Below are 22,694 nucleotides of genomic sequence, written 5' to 3'. Positions count from 1 at the left end.
ATATTTTGTATATTAAAAGCAATCAATAAAGACTTACCCATAATAAATAACCAACTTAATTTAACTTCGAGTCTACTTTTGAAAATATTCCCATTGTGACTCATGTGTCGTCTTCCACTCTTTCAAAAATTTATTTTTATACATATTTCAAATCGTAATAATTAATTACCTGATGATGGAATGATTTTCAAGCACATCCTTTTGGATCGCTATATATCTTTATATATATATATATATATATATATATATATATATATATATATATATATATATATATATATATATATATATATATATATATATATATATATATATATATATATATATATATATATATATATATATATATATATATATATATATATATATATATATATATATATATATATATATATATATATATATATATATATATATATATATATATATATATATATATATATATATATATATATATATATATATATATATATATATATATATATATATATATATATATATATATATATATATATATATATATATATATATATATATATATATATATATATATATATATATATATATATATATATATATATATATATATATATATATATATATATATATATATATATATATATTTATATATGTTGAAATGTAATCCGTTTGGTGGAGAACCCATGGTCTGATAATAAATAAAACTGTTTTTAGACTTCTTCATATAATTATAAGTTTGTGATCTGATTCTAGAGGCAAAATAACAAAATAAATAATTTTTTTTTTTTAAATCGACGTAGTGTAGATTTTTTCGTACATAGCGTTTTTTTAATATAACATTTTTCATTTTTCCTTGAATTTATGTCCCTGTATCGTGTAATCCCTAACATATTTAAATAAATTAAATCACTTTATTTACTTAAAAAATCACTTGTCATTTACTTAGTGGAATGACAAAATGATTAGAAAAAAAAAAAAAAAAAGACCTTTTTCGAGTTTATTAGTGTAAATAGGATTAGATTTGAGAACTTCTAACTTTAAACGTGTGACAATACAGATAAATATCGAAACAAGACATGTTGATATTAATTTACTCAAAAAAGTAATCTCATAAAAATTTAAATTATATTTAAAATACAATTAATGAATAGTTCGTGTATCATTTTAACGATATTTTATGTGAAAAAATTGCCAAGAAAAAATGTAAGTGACAAATTTATTTTTCTTTTATCTTCACGTTGTAGGAGTAGCGCTATAAAATTTCATTTATCTTTAAAATAGTGTCTAATATTGTTCTTTGTATTTTCAAAGCGTGGCTACTTAAACAAAATTTACTTCCCTAATCTGGGATAACCTCCCCTAAAATTTATCATTTTAATGTATAAAAGAGACAATTTAATTTTTAAAATGTCACCACGTCCTCATAAAAGTCCACGATGAATGTATTTTTTTAACGTGTATAAGCTCTATCGTTACTCCATGAAAGTAACATTCTCTTGACGGTAGTTTTATCAGGTCTATTATGTTCATCAATTACTATACAAGCCGTAGAATCTAGGATTGCCAACCTCAAAGAATCTAAAATATGTTTTATTTTATATCCTTTTTTATATTTATTTTTAGATTGGAATTGCATTAATTATTTACTATGCTTATTATGTACGGGGTTTATGCATTAATTTTTGTTTCTTCTATCTTAAAACATGTTTTATTTTAATCTGTGTCGGGAACAGAAAGGATTTACAGTGTGGGCGAATCAGGAATGTCTAAGCATTTGCTCATTTAATTTATTATTAGATTAAAACCAATATTTTTAGCTTTTCCACTTTTTTTATTTGACCAGCGACCGGGTTTCGTCGTTACCGACATCATCAGACTGGTGCATCAGACTGGTGCAGACATAAAAATGCAATTCCATCACGAAGTGTCAGTGGATAATATAAATACATTTGCTCATTGTTGGGCGAAAATCACGTTAAACTCCACAGGAGAAGACGGACTGTTGACTGTCGTCAACAGACCTTCCGTTCCACAAGAAGAGTGTTCCTTCCAAATGGGTTTATTTTCGTTGTATTATTTTTATCATTATTATATGAATGTATAAAAAATAGTTAAGAACAAAGAGACGCAGTTCATTAAGCTTTAAATGTTTACAATACTGTCCCCATCACATGCAATGCATTTAAATTCGAATATAATGGGTGGAGGACCAATATTTTTGTGCTCAGATTAAATAATATTCAAACGTGTATACGTCGCGCTCGCTCTGTTTCTATTGGTGTCGTTTTGTTCTTCTCGCCTTCATAAGTGTTATAATTTTCGATATATTTATGTCCCTTTGTTCTTGTAACTTTGTAATTTTTTTTTTAAATAAACAATTGTCTTCATTTGCGCGTTTCCGTCTTCCTCGTCACAAGTGTTCCAGTACCGTTAGCAGTAACAAAAAGGGTTCGGTATTTTGTGTCCTAGCTTAATTTATGGTACCAATGTCCTTCACTTTTTTTGTTATGTACGGATACCACCTCTCCTGGGAGTTTCTTATGAACTAGCACGGATCCGATTATTTGATAAAATATTTGTATTTTTTGGAGCGGAGCATACCTAACGCGATCTCTAAAGTAATAATAACACTTTTTAAAAAAAACAAACCAAAAAATATGTGGTCGTTGTTCAACGCGTTTGATGCCGGAAAATAACCAAAAAAATATAAATATTCTACGTTTGATGAGGTTGATATGGACTTGGAAAAACCATGTTTTTCTAATCGACAATTATATCACATGTCGCATACTCTCACATTGAAAAACACATCAAACAAAACACATACATACCTCTTTTGGTCAAAATAACTTTTATGCAAAAAAGTTGTACAATCTACTTCCATTATCCATGAAGTCTTTAAAAATAGAATGTAAAAAAAAGCTATTCATAAATGGATAATGAATGTGGGTAGATCTGATATACATCGCATCATTCGGCCATGACGTATTTGCTTGCACGTTTTAATCAATTTTCTTTCATATAATTTTATAAATAAATAACGTATGTACGTGAAGACTCAGTGAGAATGAATACATTATTATAATTTGTAATTTATTTTCATATACATGATGAAATAAAAATAAATTAATTTCAATGATGACCCCTGAGAATCAAATCAAGGACGTCATCCATGGTAACCAAATGCACTAACTAATGCACTTATCATCACTTTTAAAGATATAGTTATTGATATGAAATTACTCTTTTTCTTTACTTATGCTCAGTAATATCGTAGTCGTACAGGAGAAAGTGGCCAACTAACAAAACGTAAAATATTCAGGAGGGCCATTTAAGTCACTTTTGCTTGGCAAGAAAATAAACATCAATGCAGTTAGTCATTTTTACCGAGTCAATATATTATACTCCCAAGTTTAAAGTCCTTTGGGATTTTTTCAGGGCAATATTAAGCTAGTAAGATATCAAATAGTCAATGATCACGCTTTTGTAAAAAATGCACTTGGTCACTTTTTCCTGTATGACTTCGATATATTGATTTCATTACCAACGAACCAATTCAGATTGAATCAGTTAATACTTAAATCTTCAAATTGTCATTAAGGCAATGTCATTACACGGGTCGACAAAGTTGCGAAGGCAACGCACGGAGTTGCGAGATTTATCCTCCGGCACTTTTATAAATTATATAGAAGGCATTGAAGTGGGTAACTGTTTCTCATTTAAGAATGTACGACAGTCTCGCAATTGCCGAATTAATGGGCTTCCGCGCGAGGAAATTCACATTAAAGCCCACCGCCTACAGAAAAAAACGTGACGGAGTAAACCACTGTTTATCATTTTTGTTTTTTATGCTAAAATTTAAAGTGGTAGTCGACATTCATCAGTTTTTTAAAGGTCATCCGGTTTTGGCAGATGAAATACCTGTAGTGTAAATGTGATTTTATTTTAATTTTCCATACAATAAAATAAAAACTATTCAGTTGTTATTTTATTACATAATATGCAGTTTCTCCAAGAAATTTCAGTATTAATCTTTCCCTTCGGGTACTAAAATAAAACGCGCGTCCCGGTGTTGGATACTCACTACGCCACAAAAAATGAGGGATTTCAAATTGGAAAAATACGGACATTCATAGCTCATCCCCTTAATTAATTATAAATAAATTAAAAATTATAATTGTTTAGATTTATTTGCCGAAAACATTAAAAAACCATCTGGCATCGCTCACGGAACAAACATAGGTCCACTCTTGTCGAAAGCTCAAGAGATACTGCCTCTAGCTCGCTAGCTAGCCAGAGAACATTGAGCTTTGAGCTCCACACGCTTGCGCAGTGTAAGTGTGCGAGAGTAAGATGCGAATATAGTGTCGCGGTTCCCGTACACTCTCCACGCGCTGTTTATAAGCGAATTTGTTTCCGATATTCACAAAATACCTCCTATGTACCCAATAAATTCTGATTATTTTTAATTTTATTTTTTACATCAATGCGTAAATATGTTACGGAGGAATACCTAAAGTCTTAGCCTTGTATTAATTATATTTTTAGAGATATTATGGTTACTAGAAGCAATGTGTATTAGGTACGCAACACCGGGAAGGGAGGGTTAAACTTTCATAATTTCCTATTATTACATATGCTGGTATTACGGAGAGCTTTCTGCGCTTGCATTTTTGTATCATTTTATCAAAAAAAAAATAATACTAGAAAACGTAGACTTTTACATCAGAATGTTGAGAAAAGATTTTATTGAAAACAATGTAAACCTCGTATTTGAATTATATACTATAAATATAAATAAATCCTGCTCATATTTGATTCACCCACGTATATCTCATTCATATTGTATCGTACGCACATTCCGCATCATTTTTAAATACCATGTTGTACTGTGTTTGAAAATGATGCGAAATGTATCGAAACACTTATCATGATAAATGTTAAGAAAAAGTGGTATTAACTTATTCAAACTTGGATTAAAAATGGATAAATTTCCATTTTCAGGAGATGCAAAATTTGTGATATTTTGCATCTCCTGGGTATAAAATATTAGACTAAGCCTCAAATCGATACAACAAAGTTGTAAAAAAACTATTTTGTATTTTTTATTGATATTTGAAATCGAGCAACTCATTTTTTCCTTTCATAATTCAATTTTGTGGCCTCTGGTTATAAAAGAAGAGGGGGTTGATTTATTGGTGATGAATTCCGTCTTTATTTCAAACCATTTCTTTCCCGATATTTTGGGTTTTCGTTTCAATCTTCCCGGACAGCATTACTTGAATGATTTTATATTTATCATCCTCATAACATGTCCGCCGTATTCGAATGTCCCCTCCTTAAAACAGTTCACTTCATTTTTTTCTTTTTTCGTCCGATTCAGAATATTTTTATTTCATACTTTGTTCCACTTTCAGGGTATAAAAAGAAAACTTAAATTTTTCAGTGATATTTCGATAAATTGACATAATTTTTTTCGCGATACTTTAAAAAAAGATATCATCGTTTAGTATCATGGAATAACATCAAATCATCCCCGTTTCTAGGCAGTTAGGATGGAATGCCATACTCATTTATTCCGACATAAACTCCTAGCTTCTTTCACACCCAGTCATGCATGATCTTCGGTTTCGTAGATTTTCGATCGGATTTTCTGATTGATCTGATCTTGATTTATCTTTTTTGGCCGTCTTTGTTCTCTTCTCCCGTTTACATTTGCCAAATATACTTTCTTATTCATTCTCTCGTTATACGTTCGCGCCATTTGCCACCAAAAAGAACTTATTTTAATCTTTTTAATTACTGGTGGTTCGTTACATTTAAATAACCTTTATTTCTTGAAAATATAAATAAAGGAAGGGTAAGTTTAGCAATGATTGACACTTACTTAATTATGGACATCCAACAATTAAAACATTATTAATATTACATTAAAATCCGATGAATAATTAATGAAAGGAATAACAAGTGTTATTTATATTTGAAGCACTAACGTAATGATGTTCCATTTTATTATTAAAATATAACTTTCTTTTAAAATCACTATAATTTTAAGAATAACAAGCAGTAAGTGAAATATTTTGATATAGGGCATAAGGTTTTCAATTATTATGAACTCTGTGACTAAGTCTGAATAAAGTGAAGAAAATAGAAAACTTTTATTTAATAATTTATTTATATAAATACATAACAATGAAAATATAACAATAAATCTATGAAATCTACGATCGACCACATTGAAAACACTAAGTAACAGCTGTCAAGAAACAAGCTATCTACCATGAATAGCGTGTGCTGTTGTTACGTATAACATATTAAATTTTAAAAAATAAAAATATATGGAATAAAATAACAACCACATACTTATGTAATTTTTTCCACATAAATTTTATTTGACCAGCAACCGGATTTCGTCGTAACCAACATCATCAGACTGGTCGTCTGATATCGGTTACGACGAAGCTCAGTTGTTGGTCAAGTAAAATTCATCAGACTGATCATCAGATGTCGGTTACGACGAAACCCGGTTGCTGGTCAAATAAAATTCACGTGGAAAAAATTACAACCCATAGTGGTTATTTTATTCTATAAAATGCAGTTACCCCAAGAAATGTCAGTTCAAAATCTGTAAAGTTTTAAATAAATTAAAATGTGTAAATTTGAGAAAGAAGTAATTAAGATGTGAATCTAAATAAATGCTTGTAATTGATATTAGTAATGTTAGTAAATAACCACTCACCGACTACTTCTGTCTACCGGTTTCGAGACGTACCCGTCTCTTCGTCAGGACATACACTACAATTTAACAATCATGCGAACAACACTACACCACACCCACTTAGTACTATTCACATACACTATCACTACACATGCAAAACATGCAGAGCGAGTTGTTAGTCCCACCATGCTTTTGGGAAAGCATGGTGGGACTAACAACTCGCTCTGCATGTTTTGCATGTGTAGTGATAGTGTATGTGAATAGTACTAAGTGGGTGTGGCGTAGTGTTGTTCGCATGATTGTTAAATTGTAGTGTATGTCCTGACGAAGAGACGGGTACGTCTCGAAACCGGTAGACAGAAGTAGTCGGTGAGTGGTTATTTACTAACATTACTAATATCAATTAAAACGTTTGACCACAAAGTAAATGCTTTGAATATAAATAAATGCTTGTGATATTAGATTTTTAACGTATTATATTCCAAAGCTAAAAGTGCGATTAAATAAATTATGCCTGTTTGAAAAATGAATTAATCACAAAAATGTGTTTAGAAAGAACGCCGTGGAAAATGTCATTTCGAAACAAAAATCTTTTAAAAATAAAAAAATGTTTATTTACCCGTTAGATTTTTAATTTAATGTTCATTTAATTGTATTGGCATTGAACTCGATTGAGCTGAGCAGGCGTTACAGCTTTTGAAAATATTTTGTATTACTCACCAAGTTGGACGATCTCCATTTTCCTATCGATCACGAAATGCCAGGGGAAAGCTTTGCAGAAGCTCCCCACGCCCATCTTCAGGTCAGCTGCCTCCGTCGACAGTTCTCCAGGATCCTTGGTGCCTGGACCAAACGGGTCGTCATCCGCTTCGTCGTCAGATTGGTCGGACTCCGCGGTGACCACGGACGGAGGGGGGCGACCCTTGGATGTGGCGGGGGCGGCGTGTGGAATGGCGGTTATTTCGTACCTGTTGCAAAAGTCATCATTACTATATTTCGTCATGTAGAGCATACGATCAATTTAACAAATGGAAATGGGTGTTTTTGTTTTATTATTTAAATTTTTTTGTAAGTGCTTGCCAATAGTCCAATTATATCATAAATATAATTGGACTTTTGGCATTATATATTATAAATTTTAAACTGAAATTAGTTATAGCAAAAGTAAAAAACTCAGTTATGCCTGTTATAAGGTAATCAACACCATATCTTGTCATGTAGACTGTACGATGAATTAACCAAATATTATGAAAATGACGTAAAAAAAATAAGTACCGCAGAAAAGCACTACTTGAACTTTGATGTGTTACTTGAGTCCAGTGCAAAAAAAATATTCAGATCGTGGTATCAATCGAAGTATCGTGACGATAAGTGTCACCTGTCAGGGAAACAATGAATCATGTTGATACGTTCATTATTGTAGACCAAATACAGATTTAATTTGTTCTGGGCTCAAGTAACACATCAAAGTTCAAGTAGCCCCGTTCTTACTTGAAATAGTACGTTCATACTTGAAATAGTCCAATATTTTAAATAATATATTGAAATCAGTTAAAGCAAATAATAACCTTTCAGTTATACGTGTTAAAAAAAGTAAAAATACCTTCTCTCGTCATGTAGACTATACGATGAATTAACCAAATAATATGTATAGTTAGATGACCATTATTTTTTAATTTTTTTAATTTTAATTATAGAGAAGACAAAAATAACTAAAAATATTATATATTGTAGCAAAAATTATCAATTTTAATGTTTGCTGCCTTTTGAATACTGATGATGCACTGCTTTTAACGATAACAGGGATGATCTGTAGGCGCTGGTGACAAACGTGTTTAATTCGTGCAGTATTTTTTTTTTAATAATTTTTAGTGCTTGCCAATACTAAATAATATAGTATGTAGAAAAAACTGGGTGGTTTAAATATTGTAGCTGAAAAAGCAATTTGAATGTCTGTTGTCTTTTATTTGCTGACAATGCAGCGCTTCTTGTCGATAACAGAGAAGACCTGCAGGCGCCAGTGATAAAAGTGTATAATGTGTTCAAGGAAAGTGATTTGCTGATAAATGTTCGAATATCTAAAGTTATGTTTTTTTAATGGTATGAATATAAATCATTTAAGAAATTTATCGGGCAAATAAATTTGCAAATAAAAGCAGAGAAACACCGGGTAAAACTAGGTATGATCAAGAATATGAGACCTAAGAAAAAAGCTTAAATTAACTCTGAAGCTTTCAGAGTTAGTTCAAGATTTTTTTCTTACCTAAAATGCCTTGGGTCGTTACTGTATCTATGGAACTCAATGACTGCGGTGGTGTTGTAGTATATCTGCGCTATGGCTTTAAGGCTCCCTACAAGGAGGTAGGCGACTGGTTCTCTCTCGGTGGTGAAATGTAACTCCAGCTGACCATGTCCTGTTGGACTGCATACAAAAGCAGCCTCGTACTCTTGTCCTGGATTCTGTGATGGATCGTCCTGAAAGAAAAAATAAATAAATAGTCTTTTAGGGAAACTTTATACTAGTGTACGTGATAGGGGGGTTTACTGTACATTATAAGAAATCAGTTGTGATCAAATATTGTACAGTAAACCCCCCTACAACGTATACTCGTATAAGACTTTCCCGTATAACGTTTGCGGCAAGTTTTTCCTATAACGGTGGTCCACTACAAAACATAGCAGGTCCGTGTGCCTTGACCTAGATATGTGCGTTCAGCGGAAGTTACATTGATGACTAAACAGGTCATCGCTGCTCTGACACAGAGATGTTCACACGAGACAGTAAGTAAATATTTTCTAATTATAATAAATTATGATCAAGTTAATCGAAGGAAACATTTTATTTATTTAAAACATTTGGAGTGTGTCCAAATACTTGACAAAATCTGGATTATCTCCAAGTACAGGAATTATTTTTAGATTATTTTTTGACATCTCATCAAAGATGAAGAAGAATATGGAAGTCTGGGCATTTAAGGGGCTGACGACCGTCATAGGCTGTCATAGGCTCAGCCTATGACGGTCGTCAGCCCCGTAAATGCCCAGACTTCCATATTCTTCTTCATCTTTGATGACATGTCAAAAAAAAAATTAATCAAAACATTTAAAAATGTTATAAATTAAATACGCTGAACCTATCTCAACGTTACAGGGGGGTTCAATGTACAATATAACGGTGACTTTTCAACAAAGATGCAAACTAACGTGGAGTATTTACAGGGCTTACTACCGTTTATATGCGTTAATGAAGACGTATTTACATTAAAACAAATGAACATATTGATACTTTTAATATAATAAATCGGTACTTACTTGATTATAGAGGACATCATGGACACTGTCTAAAGTGGCTAAAAAATCTTGCAAATCTCCCCCCAGACATCTAAGAGCTCTTTCCAACCTTCCAGAGCAACATCGCGCTACGAGTTCGTATCCCAGCATCTCCAAAAACTGTGGTGCATCCATAGCTGTTCAAAAATAAAAACAATTAATAATATCATTCGAACACGTACTGAGATCTTGCCCAACGTTTGAGCGAAACAGGTGGATTCTCCAAATGGAGTGTGATGCTCACAACATCGACTCCTTGAACCCGTAGGAGATGCTTAGAAGCAGAGTCGTCACCAAGTTGTACTTGGACTACCTGGAAAGTTTAGTTGTGGAGATGAAAAACTACAATGAAGGAGGATAAACGTCGGAGCCGGATAATACTTACGGAGCTAAATGCAGTGGAGTGAAGCGGCTGAACGCTGCTCTAAGATCCTTTTTTTTCTCTTCCAAATAATGCATACTCGAAAACACTACAGCAAAAGTGCATGAAACCCGTACCCGTAACATGACCTTGCATATATAAGTAGGGTGCAAAAAAATATGAGAGGGAAAAAAATATCATTCGAGGAACAATTTTATGATAATTAAATTCGTAAATCTGAGCAATTAATTTCATTAAAATTTAATTCATCTATTTTGCTCTCCGAAATTATTTTAGTAAGAATATTAAGGGTACTCGAAAGATAACTTAAGTACGTAGAAAATCTTTATATTTGAATAGACTCGAGATATTTTATGGAAACATTTTATCCTTCTTTAATATTCATTTTTAAAAAATCACAATTTTTAACAATCCAGAATAACAAATCAACTTGAACACCCTTCTTCAATCCAAAATGATAGGATAACGCTTAAACACACATTCATAAAAAAATCAATTGTATAGTTTTTTTTTACATTTATTTTATTTTACTAGTAAACGAGTTGCGTCGTTACCGACATCATTAAAATGGTTCGATGAAGTCGAAAATGAAATTCTTGTGAAAAAAAACTAAATGGTTGTTATCTTATTATATAAATTGCAGTCCTTAACAAAAATGTCAGAACAGAACTTAAAAAATATCAGTAAAAATCTAAGAAGAAAAAATATCCCCTAAACCAGTTAGTGACAGGTAGTTTGCCTTGAAAATGCCCGAACTTTTGTCGCCCTATCTCAATCAACTTCTTCATCCTTGTTGAGATATCTATTAAAATCTTGATTTATAAATATTTTTAACTTTTTACACCTTCATAATAACTGGTAAACCGGTGTTCATTATATTTTTTCGATTAATCGTAACGTAATTTTGCGGGAAGTTTGCAAAGCCCAACAGGTATCCTTTACGTTTATTTTCAGTTCGGTATTGATGTTCCGATTTATGCTATGGTAGGAAAAAATGAATGCATCGAATGAAATCGAAAAAAATCTCATTATAATATTGATAGAAAGCCGTTCATCCTGAATAAACCGAAATGAATTCTGTGAAAAATATTATTTTGATATATAATACGTTGACATTTAGGTAGGAAATATTCATCGAATATACGTAAAAATATTTTATGAAATTTTTCGTAACTATAAAAGGATTCGCTTGGATTATAGACTCGAGTAGAATACTTTGATCTGTATTTATTTGTCCACACTTTCAATTTTTCATTTTTTTGGATATCATGAAATCCTGATAATTGAATATCCGTCATCACTTTATATAAAAAAAAGAATATATTTACAAGTAGTTTTTACAAAAAAATAATAACAGTGCTTCTAGAACAAAATCTCGACTTTGAACCTCTGAGATTAGAACTTTTCGATCTTTGAAAAGTCTGCGTAATCAAAAGTCGCGTGTCAAAAGTCTGCGTAATCGGAGGGCATGTATGACTAGATGTATGGATGTGAAGGAGGCGAGGAGTGTATGTCAGGACAGAAGAGTGTGGCGTTCCATCCTCTCTGCCTACCCCTGCGGGGAAATGGCGTGATGGTAGTAGTAGTAGTAGTAAGAAACACTGATATCTGGAGCACATGTAAGATGGAAGATATCATGAGGTAGGGATGACAATGGATACTTGAATGAGCATCTAAATAGAATATCAGAAGACAGACTTCCATGTATTGCTCTTCAATGAAACCCCGAAGGACAAGGAAAAGGGAAGAGATAGCTGGAAGTCGATATCCCAAGAGCAACAAGCGGCAGCGCAGACAGATCTCCAAGATCTATAGAAAGGTAAAGAGAAGAAGAACAGCAGCAATAGCTAGCAATTGGATGCAATATATTGGCGGTATTTTGAGTTTTTTCAATACAACATGTTTAACGTGAGTAGTTAGTGTGATTTTAACATTATCATATCCCTATTTCCGCGTTCATTAAGGACATTGCAGTTTGGTCCCTTTATTAATTTAGAAGTGTCGTCTACATATGATGTTATTTTATCGCTGATGTTTTGATTATAAACATACTAACCATCGACAACCTAAAAAGAGTTTACTATGCTATCGTACACTCACTACTACAGTATGGCATTGTTGCATGGGGAGGCTCATACAACAACATACTGAACTTAGTGAAAAAAGTACAAAAAACCATAATTAAAGTTATTTTGAAAAAAAAAACATATTTCCAACAAAATTATTATTTAAAAAATTTCAAGTCCCAAATAAAGAATCCATTTATAAAAAAACCGCAATTTTTCAAATACTAAAGGGTGACAACTATTTAAATTTAACAAAAAATTTATCATCGAGATTTTCAAACGATTTTTCTACTCCAAAATGCAACACCAAGCAATTTCAGCTAAACTTCAAATATTTGGCAATCAAACATTTCAATAAACTCCCTAAAGAAATTTCAAAAATAGATGATATAAAAATACCTAAGAAAAAAATTAAAGCTCTATACATTTTAATCTTGAAGAAATATACAAAAAAAAACCATAATATCTTTTAATATATAACATTAAACCACGAGTGTAAGTCCCTCTCCAAGCACAAGAGCACAGTTTCTTTTATGGAGAGGCACAGTGAATCGAAATATAAAAGTTCTCCATATGCATAAATGATTCAAATGTATTATGTTATAAATAAAAATGTAAATATATTAAATGAATAAAAAAAAAATGTCATTGACATAAATTATGAAAAGTAAAGGTCCTAAAACCATTCTCTGAGGTTTAGTATGGTTGCATACTTCAAAATCGTACTGGCTTGTGTCACTTGCACACTGCTATTACGAGCAAGTCCTTTGTGAATAAAAAAACTAGAAGTGTGAAATAATAACGTTTATTCGTCATTACTTCAGGACGGTTAAACTTTCTAGACAAGATATGGAAGAAAGTTTTAATAGCACATTTTACGGTCCGTATAAGTTGAATCTCCCACGCGGTGTTATCTAGTTGAATCTACTTTTCCAATTCGTTCTTTATTTTTGTACCTCTCAAATGTGAAAGCCAATTTGGTTCACAGTTGGGGTGGTTCAATTTTAAACGTTTGCATATTAATATGTAATTTAGTTTTTCACATCGGTCAGCGCCACACCTGCGCTATAAATTGTCGGAGTTTATCGATTCGAGCGGAAACGGAAATAGATTTCCTGATTCAGATATCTGCAAACTAAATTTGTTGGAGTCGGGTGATTGTTTTTTTATTATTCTCAATATTATTAATATTCAAAGCATTTACATTGTGGTTAGTCATTTTTACTTTTTTTTTAATTTTGGTAATATTAGTAGGGGAGAGTGCCCATGGATGGGACGTTTTTGATTTTACCTAGTTCTTCTCTGTAAAATAAATCACAAAAAGTAAACGTGGTTTCTCTTTATTCAATCTTTTAGCTACAAATATGCCTAAATTTGTTTTCTAAAAAAATTAGCCTAACTACCTGAAAAATCGATTTCAAATAATGTCCTAAAATGTCCCATTCATAAACACCCTCCCATGAGTGGGACACCAGTACACCATGAATGGGACATTAATTAAAATGGAAGATCGATGGAAAATCATATTTTAAAACAAAAATAATCGGTTGACACTTTCGTATAATACGTAGACGCATACAAAAGAAATATCATTTAACATTTTTGTAACATTTTGTCAAAAAAAGGTCAGATTTCTTAATATTCCAAAATTTTCACGGGCCACATAATTTACATTTGAGCCATTGCATATCACTATATTGGTTTTCTCCTTCACATACGTGACACTAATTATCCTGAATTCCTTTTATTTTCGTCAGTGATACACCTTCTATTTCAACTGATTTATCTGAACTGATATCTCTGTCATCACTCATTGAAATCTCTTCTATGAGTTTTTTTTAACTCTTTTAGCGTTAGGCTTATTTTTTGGTCTATCTATAGGTTTTCGTTGTCCATTTTTCATTAATTGTATTTTCAAAAACCTGTCCTTTTCTGGAGTGTCAGAGATTATACTTGAATTCCCCTTTCTGATTTTTTTCTGTACTGTAGAACATATTCTTCCACCTGAATTTAAATGCGTGGAAAGCATTTCTAACTAACTAAGAAAAACGAACTAACCATCACGCCGCTTCCCCGCAGGGGTAGAAAGAGAGAATAGAACGCCATACCACTCTGTCTTTGCAAACGGTCTTCGCCTTTTCCACGTTCATGCATCTCCTCATATATACCCGCTTATTGTTACGACTCCTAACTTGACCACCTTTAAGTACTAGGCATACCTGATCGTGCCATGTTTTTCTCGGTCTTCCTCTGCTCCTTTTTCCAATTACATTCCCCTCATAAATTTGTTAAGCCGTTCTTTTCTCACTCATTCGTTCTACATGTCCAAACCATCTCAACACACCTTTCTTAATTTTATCGATAATGCTTATCTCAGCATTGCATTCCTTCCTTATTTCACAATTCGAACGTCTATCATACATCGTTTTGTCGCACATTCTTCTGAGAAATCGCATTTCGAATGCATTCAGTCTACTTTCATCCTTCTTTTGCCAACTCTATGTTTCACTTCCATACATTAGAGTTAGAACCAGGACTTCGTTGTGCACTGCCCGTTTAGCTTCCGCTGATAGGCTCTTTTATTTCCTATGCTAGTTGTATGTAAAAATATCTAACCACTAGAAATATCAGCCTTTACTTGTTTAACATGTCTATAAAGAGAAGATTTTCCTATTGCATATGTCTTTGCAACCAACCTAATATTTTGCTTTTCATTTAAAACCTATTCAGCTTCAATTTGAACGTTGGTGATGTGTGTTCTTGGCATTATAACCTAAAAACAATATAATGTTTACAATGCGTGTAATACAAAAGAGTACAAACGATTTTCAATGTAAATAAAAAGTATTCGCCATGAATGGGACTATTTTCCCTTGAGTGGGACCGTCCCATTCATGATCACTGCACGCGTCCCATTCAAGGAAATCTGTGATTTTTAGAAAAATAGATAAATCGATACATTTATACTAAAGTAAATTTGATGAAATTTACTTTATAATATCCTGAGAGAACCGACTTAAATAATTGTATATATCGATTGGAGCACTTATCATAACTTGTGTGTACAAACAAAATCAAATAACAGTATATAATTTACTTTTTGAAGCAAAAAAATTGTAAGACGTCTTACTCGCTTCACTGTCAGTCGAGAACTAAGGTTTGAGGATTAATCTGTCTCATATCGTAGCGTTAATGTTGGGTAATTTTTTATTTTTTTTTGTAACAATAGTTTGGGCTGGAGGACGATTGTCCCATTCATCCTCTGTCCCACTCATGGGCACTCTCCCCTACATGACCACCGACTCCCCGAGATTTTTATATTTACTGGTTTTGAGACGTACCGTGATTTTGATCGACCCGAAGGCAAAAATGCATTAGGGTTTGATGATTTTTTTATTATTTCTAATAAATTGTTTGGAAAATAAGAATAAATAAGTTTAGAAAAACTATATATTACTTCTTGCATTTTTTAAGCTTTTGTTTTTTTAAATTATTAAAGTAACTTATATATATATATATATATATATATATATATATATATATATATATATATATATATATATATATATATATATATATATATATATAAACACATATATTTTTAATATTGGACATGTATTTTCCTGTCAAATATAAGATGAGAAGACATTATTAAATATATTTTTTACTTTTTTGACATCTCAACATATATGAAGAAGAATATGAAAGTCTGGGCATTTACAGGGTTTACGACCGTCATAGGCTTGGTTAAATGATCTCTTTCATGTGTAAATACGTGTATTATTTACCCATGATCGCTTGATAACACGAGTCTCTGCTTATAAAATCCCAGGACCAACGACCTCCATCTTCTTTCATATATTTAAAATAGAAAATATTGTTGTCTAATAAAATCTCAAGTTGCGACATTTATAATATTAATACGTAAATGACTCATCTTAAGATTGTGGCAAAAAACGTTAACTCTGAAATTCATGTTTTAATAATCTCTGTTATTTAAATATTTTGGCCTGAATAAAATAGCCGCTATTAAACTCAAAGTTTAATTTACCTTCAAAACCACATTTAAATGACATTTCGATCTATTTAGTGTTTGCCAATTTAAAGAACGTTGAAAACTTCATAATATGCGTCTTGAAGTCGAAATTGCATATTTTCTGGTAAAAGTTTTTCGCCAGTACGGCCACAATATCACCCGTGGAGTCTTAAATCTTGCGTCAGTTTTTTTTAATGTTAAAAAATATTTCAAATTACTTTTATGAAATCGACTTTTAATATGACGTGTGAATAAATCTATAAATGAAATACGAGATTGTGGAAGTTTTGTCAATATTTATTTTTACATTTATTTTTATCAATCATCATCCTTTTATCATTCATTATTAAACAATGAGATATGAATGAATCAATCATTATATTTTATTTAGTATAGATATATAATATGATAGACATGATTGATGAGTGCGAATGTGATAATAAATAAAACACAAATATGTTTGGATGATGTGTTAAATGTCAATAATTCTACTGTTTGTTTGATGAGGGTCTAATGACTGTTGTTAATTGCCATAAAATATCGATTCTGGATACGTTTTATATTGAGAAAATGTTTCAATTTTTTAGAAAATTCTCGAAAATTTACAAGACTGAAATAAAAATTATGCCCGCCTCCATTATGTAATGGTTAGCATATTTATCTACCGTGCTGGAGATCCTGGGTTCGATTCCCAAGGGGGGGGTGAAAATAAATATCAATAATTTCACAATCTAATATTTAACACTCTCCTTTTCATTCATCGTTCACGTTGTGTAATACCACTTTGAAAAACACTAATTTGTAACTACCGGTTTCGGAATAATCATTTGATCATCAGGCCAATAAAATGAAATTATTACGGTCTGACATTAACACAAAAATAAAATTTTGAAATAGAGAAAGATGAAAATGAATCAAATGAATTATTGTTTATTAAAGTGGTATTACACAAAGTGAACGATAAATGATAAGGAGAGTTTAATATTACAATACCACAAAGTTAACAATGCTTTCATTACACAAGCGTAGGAGTGAGTAACACCTTGCCTTCAAGTAAGTAATGATCAAGATAACACCCTGTCAATATGGTGCAGTGCCCTATCCACTATTGGGTGCGGATAAGGGTTAGAAGAAAGAAATTAAATAAGTTGCCAAACAAATGTTTAAAAATCGATTTAACGTGCCTTTGCAGGGCAATGGCATGGTATCTTTTGATGCATTCCGCATTATTTTCAAACACTGTTAAATGATGCAGAATTCGTCGAAACACACGTGTGTCACAGTAGATTTTAAGAAAAAGTGGTATTTACCAAGTGAAACTGAAATTAAAAATCAATTAAATTAATGTTTCTTTTAGAATCGAAAGGGTTTGCCATCGCTGGTTTGATACTTACATTCATTTGCCAGTACCGTGTCGTAGATATCCTCTAAATATGCGTAGTTGCTACACGAACTGACGTCATTTGGAAGCTTGTCTCTGAAAAATAAAAATTTCATACGTTAACTCCAGACAAATGAAAAAATAATGATTTCATAATTGAAGCAAAATATTTGTGATTTTTTTTTCGACTTGAAATAGTTTTGTACAAGACAAATTTCAAAATCAATATTTGAATATTTTTTTCGAATTCATATTTATTGATATTGCGTTTAAATACAAAAAAAACAGTATAAAAATAATTTATATATTTTTTTTAAACAAAAATATTAGTGTTTTTATTATTTACACAAACATTTCAAATTAACTCCACTTTGGCTCACAGAAATAGTAATTTCATACTATTTCCGTGAGCCAAAGTGGCTCATTATTAGAAATAGGTAATTATTAATTGCGGAAGAGGGGTTCGATTCGAGAAACTCTGACTCAAGAGTCCACGATACTAACCACGGGACCACAACCCGACACATCTAGTTTCCACTTATTACACGACTAGTTTCGAGAACTATCGAGGTTCTTATCAACAGGTATAAATTCAAACTGTTAGTTTTATATATTAATGGTAAAAAATCCTTTACTATGTTTTTTTACTTAATAGTATACATGATATAGCTTTTATCTCAAGCAATATATGCTGTTTTCATGTAAATATTGTGATTGTTTTCATATTAGACATACAAATCAAATGAGTGTAAGAAAAAAATATATTAAAAAGAAAATAGTAAAAAAGTACTCAAAAACTGTAACCACTTAAAAGTTTATTAATATAAAAATGACTATTTTCGAGATCATGTGTAATTCTCGAAACTAGTGTTATTGTTATCCGAATGTCAATAATCAAAATAATACTTAAAATTACGAGACGGGTTCCCACAGAAAAAATATTCAAATAATTATAACTTATGGTAGTCAACCAACTTTATATATGCTAAAACAAACCTTACATATAAATGTAAGAATCACTATAACATAGCATAAGAAAGTACCTCCAAGAAAGGTAAAAATCACAATCAACACGCTTACGACCGCATTGGCTGGTAAAATTCTAGGAATTCAAGCATTTCGTTTCGAATTTGGACTTTACATATGAAAGTTTCAAGAATTTGAGTTATATGGTTGTCAATCATGGGTAGAATTGGTGGAATGTAACACGTGAGTAAAGTGATCTTTCAAACCAGCCTATGCCGGTAATTATTCCTTTAAAACCCAGATTTCAATATTCTTTTCTTGAATGTTTTTCGCAGATACTTGTAGTACATTTTACAAACTTTATAAAATAAAACAACTTTCTTTTAACCACTTTTTACTGGTAAGTACACTAAAAACCTTTTTAATAAATGCAAAATTTGGGAGTTTTTTCTCGTTATTTTTTAAAACACATTTTCATATGGTGTATGGAGTGCGTAGAAGTTTTTGGTATCGTAAGAGAAGGGTAATTAACTATAACCTAACTATGAGTATTTCAATGTTTTAGAATTAGTTCATAAACCAATGACAAGGATGACAAGGTTTTTGTAGAAACCGGTTGGAAAAAGTGTACCAATAAAAAGTGGTTAAAACAAAGTTGTTTTATTTTATAAAATTCCATGTTCCTCTTCAAGTTGAGATGTCAAAAATAATGTAATGAATAAATATAGTTTACACATATGTACCAAGGTTTTTGTGTACATTGATATACTCGTATACGCCGGTTATATTATGGATTCAAACATAATGTAGGTTTCGTGTCGGTTCTAAGTGATTACCTCTATTCAGAATGTATTGTTCGCAACTGGAAGGCGCCCATGTAAGGAGTACCTCGTGATTTCGCATTTCCCTCCGTTCTAGGGTTTAATATTGCGGTAATTTTTTTCACCACTTTTTCAGCCTAACGTCGCAAAGCATCCCCCTACCCGAAATATCTGTACCAAATGTGGGTAAAAGAAATAAGAAAACTCAATTTATATGTGTCGTTTTGGTGACAAAGTGAGATCCTTGATGTCTTTACTAAGACCCGAAAAAATCGTATAATTATGTGTGAGACTTATTTTCAGAAACATCGTTTTCATTATGACGGTTTTTTACTTTTCCAACGGTTTCTCAGCCTACGCAATTAGCAATCAACTAACTCCTGATCGTTTGAAAAAAACCATCTTTTCGTATTTTTTGTGAGCTTTTTTTTAAGCTATAAACAGAATTTTTATATCACTTTTTTGTGATTCTAAGGCTACAGATTTAATGATACGCAAAAAATATATACGTTTTTATTTTAATACACTAATATTTCACTACTCCGTACCATATTTTATTTTTAAGGAATACACAAAAAAATTCATGTCAAGGAAAATTTTCAATACATTACAAGTCAGAATGAAATACAGCTATAGGCTAAACCATTCTTACATACTACTACTGTTCAACCATACCTGGCACTCAGTGGTGTGTGGAGCACTGTATCAAACAGATATAATTTGAATTTGATGGATAAATATTTTGTGAAGGTGGAGTGATTTTAAATATGTAAAATAATCCAGTTTTTGGGATCTCTCCTAAATTGAGACATTCTTAAACCAACCATAGATGGCTCATATATATATATATATATATATATATATATATATATATATATATATATATATATATATATATATATATATATATATATATATATATATATACATATGTTATATATATATATATATATATATATATATATATATATATATATATATATATATATATATATATATATATATATATATATTTATATATATAAATATATATATATATATATATATATATATATATATATATATATATATATATATATATATATATATATATATATATATATATATATATATATATGTGTGAACAGTTTTAATCTTTTCCTGTGCTTAAAGTATATGAAACACCTTATTTTTATTTTTAAAAGCATCTCGTTTTACTCTCGTAAAGTCGTAAACGCCTTTCTTTACAGAACGCCTCTGTATCGGAGTCTGTCACCCGTCAAACACCTTGTTAGCTCAAATCCGAGTGCTTCCTCCGCTTCCGCAAGAAGGATTATGTTCCGGGTCCCAGATGACACGTGTCACCGTTCACAACATCATCGGTCAGCGAGACACACGGGGATTACCGAAATGTCGGCGCAAATGTCGTCCGCTCGCGAAATTACGTCATATCTCTGAAGGTTTTTGTCAATTCCAGACGCAATTCAAGCGAAAATGGACGACAGTAAATAGCAATGTCGTAAATTGGTTCCCAATATGATGGCCGAATCGGAATTTAATGGCAGATCGCGCTACGTTTACAAGTGTAAGTGGGAATATATCCAAAAACTTGCTATTTTTTATATTGAAGTCAAAAATTATAAGTATTTTCATCAATTTTCCATTTTTGACTAAATGTGGCGATATCTTTCTTAGAACTTTTTTTTACTTAAAGTGACATTCTTCAAGATATTTTTTTATTTATAACGGCATTTATTATAAGGTTTTCTATACTTATAGTAATGAACCTAATCTTTATTTTAAACTACTTTTAAAACAGGTATTATGTATAAATATATATATATATATATATATATATATATATATATATATATATATATATATATATATATATATATATATATATATATATATATATATATATATATATATATATATATATATATATATATATATATATATATATATATATATATATATATATATATATATATATATATATATATATATATATATATATATATATATATATATATATATATATATATATATATATATATATATATATATATATATATATATATATATATATATATATATATATATATATATATATATATATATATATATATATATATGTACATGTACAATTATTGAAAATTATATGAAAATAAACGGCATACTTACAAACATCTGTATTTTTCTGACGAGAAGTTTTCTTGGCATTCTTTTGATTTTAGGGACATTAGGGCGGTGTGTAAGGATTCATTCTGAAACAAACGAAAAAAAAAAACCATTAATTCAAAAAACATATTACCATCTTTTTACTGCAAAGTAAAACAAGATTAAAATCAAATACATATCCACCCGTGAAGATAATCAAGATGTTGTCAAAAACGCTTGAAAAAAAGTATCAAAAATAAAAGTTGTTAAAAACAATGTTTTAGTTTTATTTTGTAAAATTTTATAAAATATAACACAATGTTTCTGCAACAAAAAAACATCAATTATTTTTAATTTTCTTATCTCAAATGAACCAACGTAACATTTTCAAGTTCCAAATTTGTTACAATTTAGAGACGTTATATTATATGGAACCGAAAGTTTGCTAGTTACAGAGAAAATAAAATCTTTCAGACTTGTTCGAAATTAACGAGCGTTCCACCCGACACAGAAAATAAAAGGCATAACCCCAGTAAAGGCAGCCAACGAACTGCGAACGACTGAACTGGTAAAAATATTTGCATGCGGTTTCAAGTTTTAGCATTCAACTCTGTCAAAAAGTAAGAATTTCTATGCTATTGTAGTCATAAATGTATTACCTCAAATGATAAACATTCAGGGGTGTGCTTTTTGTAAAATATGAATAAAGCTTTTTGTAGTGAATTTCGAATATCACATTTTTAATTTAATAAATCGATTCGGAAGTCACTTTGTGATAATGTCAAACCATTTAAAATATTACATTAACTTGGCAAATATCACAACTCAACCTAGCTGGATCTAACAAGAGGATTGAAATCCCCCTATATGAAA

At 30.7% G+C, this 22,694-nt stretch overlaps 1 protein-coding gene across 1 annotated transcript in view; it reads right to left on the bottom strand.

Moving 5' to 3' along the window:
• The window catches only part of LOC148301180 (head-specific guanylate cyclase-like), a gene marked incomplete at its 5' end in the record, with an annotated part of 55,430 nt that extends 33,502 nt beyond the window's left edge, over positions 1-21,928 (bottom strand). The window contains 5 exons of the mRNA XM_088273691.1: positions 7,418-7,665; positions 8,961-9,172; positions 10,010-10,164; positions 17,906-17,988; positions 21,846-21,928. Coding sequence (XP_088129817.1) covers positions 7,418-7,665; positions 8,961-9,172; positions 10,010-10,164; positions 17,906-17,988; positions 21,846-21,928 — 781 coding nt within the window. The remainder of the gene's footprint in view (positions 1-7,417; positions 7,666-8,960; positions 9,173-10,009; positions 10,165-17,905; positions 17,989-21,845) is intronic.
• Positions 21,929-22,694: the final 766 nt, after the last annotated feature.

This window comes from Brachycentrus maculatus, unplaced genomic scaffold (genome assembly GCF_059751285.1).
Source record: "Brachycentrus maculatus isolate JH-2025_06_01 unplaced genomic scaffold, ASM5975128v1 h1tg000596l, whole genome shotgun sequence".
Taxonomy (NCBI): Eukaryota; Metazoa; Arthropoda; class Insecta; order Trichoptera; family Brachycentridae; genus Brachycentrus; species Brachycentrus maculatus.
The sequence above is the reverse complement of the archived record's forward strand: the minus strand, read 5'-3'. Positions and strand labels throughout refer to the sequence as shown.